Here is a 12,258-nt window from a genome sequence, read left to right as displayed (position 1 = left end):
TCTCCACAAACTCCATTACTGGTAAAAAATAAATAAATATATTTTTACTTTTTTTTTTTTCTTTCTATCAATCCAAAAGTTTGACCATGGCAGACCAATGCATAACTCTGCGCCTCTCTTCCCTTCCACTTCCCGTTTCATAAATATGTGTGTTTCATGCGCACATTTAATTTCCCCACACAACAAAAGAAAATTTAAATTTAAAACACAGCTGTGTAAAACCCAGAGTTTTATCTCCACACTAACAAATATATATATATATATATATATTTATCTACAACTTTGGAACATTGTAGACCTTGGGATATCTTTGTCGTGCAATGATAATAATATATATATATATATATATATTTATATATAAACATATAACAACAAAACAACTCTATGATACCTTTGTTTATTGTTTATGGTCCTGAAGCCGTTGTCTTTTCTCACGGGGGGGCTCGCACGTGACTGAGATGTGCACGTGAAGGCTAAAACACAGCCCTTGTCTTTTAATTTTTAATTTTGTTTTGATGCTTCACTTTATGTACATGTAATTTCTATATGAATAAATTATTAAATGCATGGTATCAAAGGAAGATACCCATTTGTTATTTTTGGCTTTTTAGATATATTTTTATATAATTAAGTCGAGATTTCTTTTTTTCTTTTACTATTTTAGACCCACTTTAGAATATAGAGTCAAAAAGCTATAAAATGAAAATTCCACCGCACATCAGTCATATATCATATATCTATGTTTTGCTTTCTTGTAATTATCTTCGCCTTTTTAGCTCATTAAAATAGTTTTAATTCAATTATCCACTTGTTGAGGTCTGATATTGAAAAGAAAAGAAAAAAAAAAAAAAAAAAGTATGTGGGCCTTGCCACTGGCCCATTATTACCTTTCTTCGTTGGGCTCAACACCAATGGACTATTCACGCATATTGGCCCAATAATACTCTATAAGCCCAGAAGTTACCACGAAAAGAGATGAAACTGTTCTCATGGTTACTTTTAGGTTAAATTATTAAAAAATAACTTTATGGTAGATTTTTACTTTTTGTAAAAATGAGATAAAATAAAAAAAGTAAAAATAATATTATTTACAAACGTCTGGCATGAGACTTAAAAGGCATAAAAATTTATTTGATAAATATTGTTTTATTTTCTATAGTATTTTTGAAGAAAGTGAAATCTTTCAAATTCAACGAGAAGAAGGAATGGGTATAAAAGCGCAGTGAACCCAATCTCCCTCTCTTTCTCCTATGTTGCCGTTGCCGCGCTCGTACTCGCTCCCGCTCATCAGTCCTCTTTCGATAACGAGTAAGTAATCTTCATTCTCTCTCTCTCTGTGTCTACTGAGATTCGTTGAGACACTTTGAATGGAATGTGAATTTTTTATTAATGTGTTCTATGCATCCCACTGTGAACGCACAACACTGTGCCGTTCGCCATTGATTGGCGTTGAAGCACATTGGACTGTTGTTGTGGTGTTTTTGGCGTAAAATCTAATTCGTAATGTCTCGATGCTTCAACTTATGTCTATGCTCTTTAACCTGTTGATTATTTAGTAAGCACACCTGTCTGAATGGAAATCGAGATCGAATGATTCGTTTCGACACCTAGTTGTCCTAATCCTATCTGTTCAAACAACAGGACGTGTAAATTGTAGTTGAGATCCTATTATCCTTGTTGCGAAGAGGAGATCTAGCATATTCTAAGGAAATTGCAAGTCACAATGGTACCAGTGGTCGCTTCTTTCGCACATGGTCTTGTTTGTGCTGGTGAGAGGTTTCTTGCAAGCTCTCAACTACGAGATCCTGCTGCCATCTCAGGCTCCATTCTCTGCTGGTCTTGGATTAAGGTAATAGTTATTGTGAGTGTAAGTGTAACAAAGTCCATCGTCTGTTCCCCAATAGTGTGCTCAATTAATTTTTCTCCGTGCAGCCTCAAGAAGAAGTTAATAGCTTCCCGGCTGAACCAATAATGGCCTTGGCTTCCTGCAATGAGGCTACATATATCGTTGGAGGTAAAGTTTGATTTATTTTCTGAAAGTAAAAAGTAACATAATGTTGTGGCATCGATTTCTGAGATTTCTTAACTGTGGAAAACTACATTTGTCCTCTCATTATATTAGTAGGCAGTTGCACATTCTTAGCTGTAGTATAAGCAGGCATGTTGTTGCTGCACGCTTTGAGAGTTAGACTGCTTAGCAAATGGCTGGCTCATTATAGGGCAGTTACAGCTAGCAAATATTGTCCGCTTTTGCACGTATTACTGTCAGTCTCACGATTTTAAAACACGTCTTTTACAGAGAGATTTTCACACCCATATAAGAAATGTTTTGTTCCTCTCTCCAACCGACGTGGGAACTCACAAGAGAATGATCCGACTCCCTGCTAATTTCTGGTTCTGAAGATGGCTGCGCTATAGTTTGGTCCTTTCTAACGTATAAAAAATTTTCATCCTGCAGTCGCACCTGTGTGTCTACTTAGATATTATTGTCACTAATTGAAAGTTTTCTCAAACATGTTTATAACAGAGTATTTGATGATCGATGGCAAAGGGAAGCAAAACATTTGTATGCATAGTTTCACTGGGCATAATTCCCTGTTTACTGATATTGTCGTTGGCTATGGAGGATCCAATGCTATTATAATCTCTTCCTCTGTGGATCGTACTTGTGAGGTTCGGCACTCTATTGAACTTCAACGTTAATAATATAATTTTGTGCTGATGGGCTTTACACTTTGGTGAATGAATTAGTTTTACGATATCTTTGGTTTTTAATTTATTTATCTTTGCCAGTTAAGTATTTGAATTGGCTGTTTAATTGAATTGACTTGGTGAATTGCACTTTCTTGCAATTACTGCAGCTTGACTTTTAAGGTTTGGTTACATTCCATTCTAGGATTTTAGTGTCTTTAGATGCCATGTGCGATATATCAAATGTGTACAGGCATAAGTATTCCAAATATGCACGCTAGGTATTAAAAAACAAAAAACAAATGTCTGTGTTAATCATTATCATTCCTTATGTGTTTATCTACTAAAGTTGGTGTACTTGACACGGTGACAATCAGTGAAGAAAATTTTGAGAAATTAGTTCTAGATTGTAGGTGAGAACTAGTATCGTACTTATAAAAAAGTTCTTGCTGAAACTGCATCAAGGTCATCAACTTCTTTTTTGATATATCCAAGAAGTTTTAGGATGCAGTTATGTTTCAATTCTAAATGTTCATGAAAATTTTGAATTGTTTATAATTACCACTTTCCTATCCTACTTCTCTCATATTAAGTTTTCTTCCGACTAGTCAAATTTTGAGTGATATGTTGTATGTCGACTTGTCTTTTCTAGGTGTGGAGCTTATGGGAAACTATTAAGAAATATCATATTTTTAATCATTGATGCAATTGCTATGGGTCCCGAGGAACATGTCCTCAAGGGTGGTGGTAGAGATGGGAAAATATACACCGCTGCGCTCAATGCTAAAAGCCCATCCAGCAGTGATTGTGGACTGCATATTCTCGGCTCATTGTCAAATCAGAGGTCTGTTTTTATCTTTGATCTTTTTTATCTTTTATTTATTGTTTTTTTTTTAATCATTTTATCCATATTCTTGTCAAGTTTCATTTAGATATTTTACACTTGACATCAAAGGTTAAGTCTTCCTCTAAATATTAAAAGGGATAGACAACTTTTTACAATAAATAGTATTACTTTTTCAAAACTTCAACCAGCCACACATCTCCTTTTTAGGTGGTGAAGGAACTTAATATTCAAAGGGGTTGACAACTTAGTCGGGTGACTTCAGAATACTTAACAAATAGGATTTGTACATAAAAACGACTCAACACACCCAGGAACCAATTCCAACCTTTCCCTTTGCTTTCTTCCTTCTCCAAATGTCTTTCTTTTGATGCTTCTTGAGTTCCAACAACGCCAATAAACCTTCTTTCCTCTATTTCCTTTCTTAATAATCACAAACCTCCACCATCGTGAGATATTTTTCACTTTGAGCATAAATTTTCGTGACTTTGCTTTTGATTTTTCTAAAAGGCTTCATGCCAATGAAAATGTATTCCTTACTTATAAGCTTATGACCATCCCCTTAATTAATTATTATGGGACTCCCACCCAACCATCCGCCAATAATTCTCATGTCTCTCTTAAGGAAGTTTAACCCCTTAAAGAAAAACACAAAGAAAGGAATGCACAACTTAACAACTTGAGCTACAACCTTCCCTTAGGTCCACTTCTTTTCCTTTCATTCTTTCTTTATCTTTTGTCTGAAGCTTAAATCTGTTAGATTGTAGAGCTTAGGCTAACAGATTTGGTCTCTTATTTGGTAAGAGACCAAATAAGTTAATAAAAAAGTTCTTGAGCTTATCTATTCTCCTATTTGGTCTCTTTTTTATTTCATATTTTTCATCAAATGTGTAAGTTAAGTGAAATTGAATTCGATACTTATTAACTCGGATGAAAACTCAAGGTGAGGAAAAGAATCTAATACTTGGTAACCGACAAGGTTTATCGTAGAATTCCATTTTCTTTGTTCTTTTTTCTGTCTTTTCCTTGAAAGAATAAGAGGGAGAAGGTAGTTATTTGCTTATTATTCAATTTAAAAAAAAAGCATTTTACATGTTTCTCACGCGAAGAGCTTGCGTGCAGTAATAATAAGAGTGAGAAAAGGGTCATAACACATTAAAGTTTTTTTTTTTTTTTTTTCAAAAAGAAAGTAGACTAATAGTAATTGTAATATTTATCCCGACTATTTAGTAACTCTTCTAAAACTAAAAAATTTCAAAAAAGAAAAAGTTCAAACACTTTTTTTTTTTTTTTTTGGAGTTTTATCTATTACATTTAAACATGTTTTTAAATTTATTAAATACACAGGAAAATGCTTTACTTTTTCAAGTGATTGTTCGAATTGCAAACAGTTTTTAATAAGATAAAAATATAAGAGTTATCCAAACTTAAGATGCAATTTAATAAAATTTAGGATAAAAATTAATAAAATTTATGATAAATTTGACTTTATTAGAAGTCTTAAACTTTTGGGTAAATGTTTGAATTGATAAATTTCAACCGCATTCATACATCATTTCTAATAATAATAAAAAAGAGTAACGAGAAATAAAGTCAATCTTTAGAACCATTTTTTTTTTTATTAAAAAAATCTAGTAAAGGCTAAAATAGTAATTTAACTGTTTTTGTGTTATATAAATCAAATTTTGGGTTGCAAACTTAACATATCATTTCTAAAACGACCATATCGTCTTTCCATTTTCGTTTGAAACAAAAAGGAAATGGATTCAACGGAACATAAGTTTAGTAAAAGTTTTCTTATACTAAAGCTCGACAACGTGAAACTGATCGATCTGCTTCTATTCCTACATCCTACTGCTTACAAAAAAACAAAGTTCATACATTGTTCAGAGAGTAATGAAGATTCATACAAAAACTTCAAAGATCGAGTCTTTATCTTCTTCTACATTCTACTGCAGCTTTTCCTCATTGCTATTGCTCCTGGTCTCGCCAAATTAGACGCCTTTCTCGTTAAGTACTTAAACCTCATCTCCTTTAATGGTGGCATTCTTGGCCTCTTATCTAACATTTTTAAAGGTATTTTTGCATGCATGGCTAACCATCATCTTTACTAATTTCTCTGAGTTCTTATCTTCATTATTACATTTCTATATTTAATGTCTTTGCGTAGGAAAAGCACCAGTGAAGCCGAACAAAAAGTCACCGTACTACACATCGTTGGTGGGATTTACTGATTGGAGAAGAGACTTGGACTTGTCCATACAACCCCACGATAAGTTCAGATATTATTGTGGCCTAACTATGATGGCTGCCAAAATCGCCTATGAATCCGAACCCTTTGTTCAATCTGTTGTAAATGATCGTTGGAAGGTAGACAATAACTTCAATTGTTGTTCATTCTATATTATGAACAAGAAATAGATAACTTTCTATTAAAATAGAAAAAAAAGATCTAAAATTTAATTACTTCTCTCCCTCTTGCAGATGAAATTTCTCGGTTTCTTTGATTTCTGGAATGGTAAGACTTTGAACTTGTGATTATGTGGTCATAATTCAATTTTTGGAGGTGAAAGTTGAAAATTGTTTCAAATTCTTCAGACTTTCAGAACAGAGCGACAACTCAAGCCTTCATGTTTCAGAACACAGCCACAAACGATCCAAACATAATAGTGATAGCATTCAGAGGCACCTCCCCATTCGACACATACGACTGGCAGGTCGACACTGACTTATCTTGGTACAATATTGAAGGCGTAGGCCACATCCACAGCGGCTTCATGAAAGCCCTCGGCCTTCAGAAGGCCACAGGATGGCCCAAGGAGCTTTCCAAACCCCAACATGACTTTGCATATTACACCCTCCGCCAAAAACTAAGAGATATTGTCAAATCCAACGACAAGGCAAGATTTATCATCACAGGCCATAGTTTGGGCGGCGCATTGGCCACCTTATTTGTCACTATGTTGAGCTATCATGAGGAGAAAACAATATTGAAGAAGTTGCAAGGTGTTTACACCTACGGCCAGCCCAGAGTTGGCGACCGACAGTTTGCTGAGTTTATGGTAAACACTGTCCAAAATTATGGCTTCAAATATTACAGATACGTTTACTCGAGTGATTTGGTGCCTAGAATTCCTTATGGTGGCATCGGTTTCAAATACAAACACTTCGGTAGATCTATCTATTTCAACAGTTTGTACCAAGGGAGAGTAAGAACAAACCAACTTTTTCTTTGCCCTCTTTTTTCAGAATGATATTCATGTGTTATTTTTTTTTGGGTGCAGATGGTGAAGGATCAGCCAAACAAGAACTACTTCTCGTTGCAATGGGTGATACCCAAGTATTTAACTGCATTGTGGGAGGTCATAAGGAGTTTCATAACCCCATTAGTGTGGGGTTTTGATTACTACGAGAGTTTGATAATGATTGCAGCAAGGATGGTTGGACTGTTTGTTCCAGGATTCGCCGCTCATTTTCCAGTGAATTATGTTAACTCAACTCGTTTGGGAAAATTAAAGGCACCCAATGAGGTTGATGACCCAATTCATGAAGATGATGTCGAAAGCGACGACTAGAACATATGGAGAACATGATTATAAGTTAAGAAAGTTTGGAAAGTAACTAAAATAAAATAAAATTATAAATTTGGTATTTGAACTAAGTGTCTTCCATGTAAAAAATATGGAATAAAATGTTATATTTTTTAAGTTTTATATTGGGTTACGAATTACGATGTCCATGATATCACGATATTATCTACTTTGAGAATAAACTTTCGTGACTTTACTTTTAGCTTTTCCAAAAAACTTCGTAACTAGTATTTATAATTTATGAATTTATAATTTTTTTTAATTAATCAATGTGAGACTATTCTCTCGACCCTACTAAACATCTGTGGTGAATAGAGTAGCAGAAGCAGGGTTGGTAGCAGCAATGATGGAGAAGCAACGGTCGGTAGCAAAATTCAAGTGGCCTTTTCGGGCTTCAAAGTAGGCAAGCAATGAAATTGATAAGGATATTCATAGGAAATGATGGACCCAATAGATATTTATTACCCAATTCATATACATCTTCAACAACAAGATATTCACGGTGGCTTCTTCAAAATAGCCTGCAAAGATCACGTGGGCGTCCAGATCACGGCACGTGGGAGACAACCTCAAAAAACCAAAAGAATGAGCTTCCAATCTGACTCTCAATTTTACCCTTTTAATTATTCTCAACCACCCATTTATGTTGGAATTTTAATTTTCGGTCATTCAATTTTTCAAATATTGTAAGTATTCCCTGTGTTAGGTTGGATTTAAGCTGGAAAAACATTACATTGACTACGTATTAAAATAAAATTCAAAAAATAATAATTAATATATTTAGTTTAAGAAAGCAAATTTACACGTTCACCCCATGAATTTACCAAGTCTACGGTTAGTCTAATATATCCCCTCCGAACCAAATGTAATGGTCTCTCTTCATCCGCACGGTTCCTCATAATATCCTCCCTTTACTATATCATGAGAGTTTAGCTCGCTGCCATATTTTTTAACTCAACTCGTCAACTCAACCACTCATGAATTGGACCTCAAAGCAATAATATGAGAGAGAGAGAGAGGAAATGGTCAAATCAATACTCCAAAAATTATCTCCATGGGAAGATTCTAATAGCTCTAACCAGCAGCCGAATGAAGTCAACGATACTTTAAAACCATTTAAAAAATTATTAAAAAATTCCACTAAAGGCGAAAATTGTAATTTACAAATTTTTATGTTATATAAATTAAACTTATCCTTCCTTAAAAAACCATATCATCTTTCCATTTCTGATTTGAAAGAAGAGAAAAATGGTTTGGAAAGAGTGTGAATTTAGCAAAAATTATATGATACTGAAGCCCGACAATGCTAAACTTCTCGATCTGTTTCTATTCCTACTTCCCTTTGGTCTTCGAAAAACAAAATTCATCGATTGTCCAAAAGGCTATGAAGATTCATTCAACAACTTCACAGATCGATGGTCCATCTTCATCTCCGTCCTGCTGCAGATTATCCTCGCCGCCGCCGCCACTCCTCTCGCCAAACTAGACTCCTTCCTCGTTAACCTCTTCAACTTCATCTCCTTTAACGGCGGCATTCTTGGCCTCTTATCTAAAATTCTCAAAGGTATTTGAGTATGCGTGGCTAACCATCATGTTTACCCGTTTCTTCGAGTTCTTATTTAGGGTTTGAGGTTTGTGTAGGAAAGGGATTGGTGAAACCTAATGAAGATTCATCGGAATACACGTCGGTGCTGGGATTTGCTGATTGGAGAACAGATTTGGACTCCTCCATACCCCTCCACGACACGTTTAGATACTATGGTGGTCTCACTATAATGGCTGCCAAAATCGCCTACGAATCCAAACCCTTTGTCCAATCTGTCGTAAATGATCGTTGGAAGGTAAACATTCGTTCTTCCTTAATTTAATCATGTCAATAGAATTCTCGATTGAACAAAGAAATTGTTAACCTCAAAACTGTAGTCAAAAGTTACTCATGTGTCGAACAAATGGTGTACTTTGTTCGAAGACTCCAAAGAAAGGAGTCGAGCCTCGGTTAAGAGGAGATTGTTTGAGGGCTCCATAGGCCTCAGTAACGCTCTATAGTGTATTTTGTTCAAAAATAGGATTGTTAAGGATTATTGAGATGGAGTCCCACATTAGATAATTTAGGGAATGATGGTGGGTTTATAGGTAAAAAATATATCTCTATTGATATGAGCTCGTTTCGGAAAACGCAACGCAAACCAAAGACATGAAAGTTTATGCTTAAAGTGAACAATATTGTACCATTCCAAAGAACAAAATATAAAATTTGAAACTTTGATTAAAGAAAAAATAATAAAACAAAAATTTAATTATTCTTCTCCCTCTTGCAGATGAAGTTGCTTGGTTTCTTCAATTTTTGGAATGGTAAGACTTTGAACGTGTGATTAAGTGGTCATAATTAGATTAGCATTGTTTTTATAATTAATTAAGTGGGTCTTAACCTGAATAATTCAAATGGAGCAATATTAAATAATTGCACGTTGGTTTAGTGGAGGATTAATTATGATTATTATTATTATTATTTATTATTGACAAATGCCTGTGTGGAATATGAATAGTGGATGGAGTCGTGTGATTCGAAGCCTAATTTTATTATTATTATAATAATAATTATTATTATTATTTATTATTATTAACATCAACGAAGCCTAATTTTTAACTTTATTTGGCAAATCTGCCCAACAAGAAAGACTAACATGTTGGAAATTATAATTGGCAACTCTTTTGAACAAGTCAATTTTTAATGACAACATTTGTCTTCAACGTAGATTTTACCTTAAATTTTCCCTTTAATTTCCTTATTTTTTTAAAAAAAATTGAAATTTGAAAATTGTCTGATTAAGAATGTTTAAAAATGGAAACTTTGTGTAACTAAGTTTTGTGTCAAATTTTCCAGACTTTCAAGGTAAAGCTACGACTCAAGCTTTCATGTTTCAGAACACAGCCACAGACGACCCAAACATAATAGTGATAGCATTCAGAGGCACCTCTCCACTCGACACATACGACTGGCAGGTCGACGCCGACTTCTCTTGGTACGACATCGAAGGCGTAGGCCGCATCCACAGCGGCTTCATGAAAGCCCTCGGCCTTCAAAAGGCCACTGGCTGGCCCAAGGAGCTTACCAAACCCCAACATGACTTTGCATATTACACCCTCCGCCAAAAACTCAGAGACATTGCCAAAGCCAACGCCAAGGCAAGATTCATCATCACGGGCCACAGTTTGGGCGGCGCGTTGGCCACCTTATTTGTCACTTTGTTGAGCATGCATGACGAGACCGCAGTTTTGGAGAAGTTGCAAGGCGTTTACACGTACGGCCAGCCCAGAGTTGGCGACCGACGGTTTGCTGAGTTTATGGTAAACAGTGTCCAAAAATATGGCTTCAAGTATTACAGATATGTTTACTCGAGTGACTTGGTGCCTAGAATTCCTTCTGATGGCGTCATTTTCAAATACAAACACTTCGCTAGATCTATCTATTTCAACAGCCTCTACAAAGGGAGGGTAAGAACAAACCTACTTTCTCTATCCTTCTCTCTTTTCCCCCAATAACTTATAATTTTTTTAAATAAAATTAATTTTTCTATATAACTCTTACAAAAATCAATTACTTAAAATGAGATCTTACCTGAGTTGGAGTGGAAAACTAAACATTTCAGGGTGTCAACGTATTTTAAAATTGTGAGACTGACGGCGATATGTAATGAGTCAAAATAGATAATATGTCTATTAGCAGTGGACTTGGGTCGTGAGATCCCCTTCTTAATTTTTTTGTTTTTTTTGTTTTGGGTGCAGATTGTGAAAGAGCAGCCAAACAAGAACTACTTCTCGTTGCTATGGGTGATACCCAAGTATTTAAGTGCATGGTGGGAGCTCGTAAGGAGTTTCATAACCCCATTAGTGTGGGGTTTTGACTACTACGAGAGTTTGCTAATGAGTGCAGCAAGGATAGTTGGACTAATTATTCCCGGACTTGCAGCTCATTTTCCATTGAACTATGTTAACTCGATTCGTTTGGGAAAATTAAAGGAACTCGACGAGGTTGAAGACCCAATTCTTGAAGATGATATCGAAGGCGACTACTAGATCATATGAACAACATGATTGTAAGTTAATATTAGAAAGTTTGGGAAGTACCTAAAAGGAAGAAAAAAAATATATAAATATAAATTAATAAATTTCGTGACACTATAATTGAAAGGATAGTAAAATTAAATTATAGAGTATGATTGACAATTTAAGGATATCCATCCCCACTAAACTTGTTTACTTACATATTTAAGTGTGTATGATAGCTATATTTATATTTATAGCTTGAATTACAACCTTATTTCGAGGTTGTGAAATTTTATGGAAAATACATCAAATTAATTGTTTATGAAACAAAAATTAAACTCATTCCTATAATAACCTAAAATATTCTAGAATTTTTAATTAGAAATTATAATTCAACTTAATAAAAAATTGAAATTAGACCTTGCTGAACAACGAATTAGACGCCTGAACCCTATCCTACCCTACCCTATATATATATATATATTGATGAATGAATAAATACCCTCTTAGAATATTCATTCATTCATTAATATCCTAAGAGGGTAGGTTCAGGCGTTTAATTCCTTGTTCAATAAGGTCCAATTTTTGTTTTTTATTAAGTTGAATTATAGTTTCTAATTAAAAATTATGGAATATATATATAATTGAGCGATAAATATTGCAATCAATTATAAATAAAAATAAAAATAAAATGCGTTACAATTTATTAAAATTTTAAGATAAAAATTAATAAAATTTGCCGTTTTTTCCCTTAAAACAATAAATTATGGCATACTTGGGGGAGAAGGTTTGAATTGGAAGGATTGGTAGGTTGAATAATACTTTAAAACCATTTTTTAAAAATAACATTTTTTAAGCAAAGGCTAGAATTCTAATTTAACTACTTTCATGTTATATAAATCAAACTTTGGGTTACAAACTTAACCTATCATTTCTAAAACAATCATATGAATTTAGTAGAAGTTATATGATACTAAAGCTCCCATAAAGCCAAATTTTGAGCATAAGCTCTCATGGCTTTGATTTGGGCTTCCCAAGAGGCCTCAAACGAATGAAGAGAGTATTTCTTGATTACGAACACACGAT

The 12,258-nt window shown here is 34.3% G+C and overlaps 2 protein-coding genes across 4 annotated transcripts; both read left to right on the top strand.

Annotated features, from left to right (window-relative positions):
• Positions 1 to 1,201: 1,201 nt before the first annotated feature.
• Positions 1,202 to 7,267, top strand: LOC111787845. Of its 3 annotated transcripts, XM_023667912.1 has the most exons (10): positions 1,202 to 1,308; positions 1,642 to 1,849; positions 1,933 to 2,014; positions 2,300 to 2,434; positions 2,528 to 2,673; positions 3,344 to 3,535; positions 5,706 to 5,905; positions 6,020 to 6,053; positions 6,134 to 6,744; positions 6,820 to 7,267. In XM_023667912.1, the coding sequence occupies exons 6-10, from the start codon at positions 3,394 to 3,396 to the stop codon at positions 7,108 to 7,110; spliced, it is 1,278 nt and encodes a 425-aa protein (XP_023523680.1). In that variant the 5' UTR covers positions 1,202 to 1,308; positions 1,642 to 1,849; positions 1,933 to 2,014; positions 2,300 to 2,434; positions 2,528 to 2,673; positions 3,344 to 3,393; the 3' UTR covers positions 7,111 to 7,267. The 3 variants fall into 3 exon arrangements, with proteins under 3 accessions (XP_023523680.1, XP_023523679.1, XP_023523678.1); XM_023667911.1 differs by lacking the exon at positions 2,300 to 2,434; XM_023667910.1 differs by lacking the exons at positions 1,202 to 1,308; positions 1,642 to 1,849; positions 1,933 to 2,014; ... (1 more) ...; positions 2,528 to 2,673; positions 3,344 to 3,535 and adding an exon at positions 5,225 to 5,611.
• Positions 7,268 to 8,373: 1,106 nt separating this feature from the next.
• Positions 8,374 to 11,357, top strand: LOC111787588. The gene is made up of 5 exons (XM_023667603.1): positions 8,374 to 8,689; positions 8,767 to 8,966; positions 9,444 to 9,477; positions 10,010 to 10,620; positions 10,912 to 11,357. The coding sequence occupies exons 1-5, from the start codon at positions 8,374 to 8,376 to the stop codon at positions 11,200 to 11,202; spliced, it is 1,452 nt and encodes a 483-aa protein (XP_023523371.1). The 3' UTR covers positions 11,203 to 11,357.
• The last annotated feature ends 901 nt before the right edge of the window (positions 11,358 to 12,258 follow it).

The sequence above is a fragment of the Cucurbita pepo genome, chromosome LG02, assembly GCF_002806865.2.
Source record: "Cucurbita pepo subsp. pepo cultivar mu-cu-16 chromosome LG02, ASM280686v2, whole genome shotgun sequence".
Classification (NCBI taxonomy): Eukaryota; Viridiplantae; Streptophyta; class Magnoliopsida; order Cucurbitales; family Cucurbitaceae; genus Cucurbita; species Cucurbita pepo.
This window is presented reverse-complemented; position numbering and strand designations above follow the sequence as displayed.

Excerpts from the sequence above, each read along its gene's own strand:
- LOC111787845 (XM_023667910.1), top strand. The coding sequence starts at position 5,296 with ATGGATTCAACGGAACATAAGTTTAGTAAAAGTTTTCTTATACTAAAG. Across the intron at positions 5,906-6,019 it reads TTGTAAATGATCGTTGGAAG|ATGAAATTTCTCGGTTTCTT; the intron begins GTAGACAATAAC and ends TCCCTCTTGCAG. Across the intron at positions 6,054-6,133 it reads TTTCTTTGATTTCTGGAATG|ACTTTCAGAACAGAGCGACA; the intron begins GTAAGACTTTGA and ends CAAATTCTTCAG.
- LOC111787588 (XM_023667603.1), top strand. The coding sequence starts at position 8,374 with ATGGTTTGGAAAGAGTGTGAATTTAGCAAAAATTATATGATACTGAAG. Across the intron at positions 8,967-9,443 it reads TCGTAAATGATCGTTGGAAG|ATGAAGTTGCTTGGTTTCTT; the intron begins GTAAACATTCGT and ends TCCCTCTTGCAG. Across the intron at positions 10,621-10,911 it reads ACAGCCTCTACAAAGGGAGG|ATTGTGAAAGAGCAGCCAAA; the intron begins GTAAGAACAAAC and ends TTTTGGGTGCAG.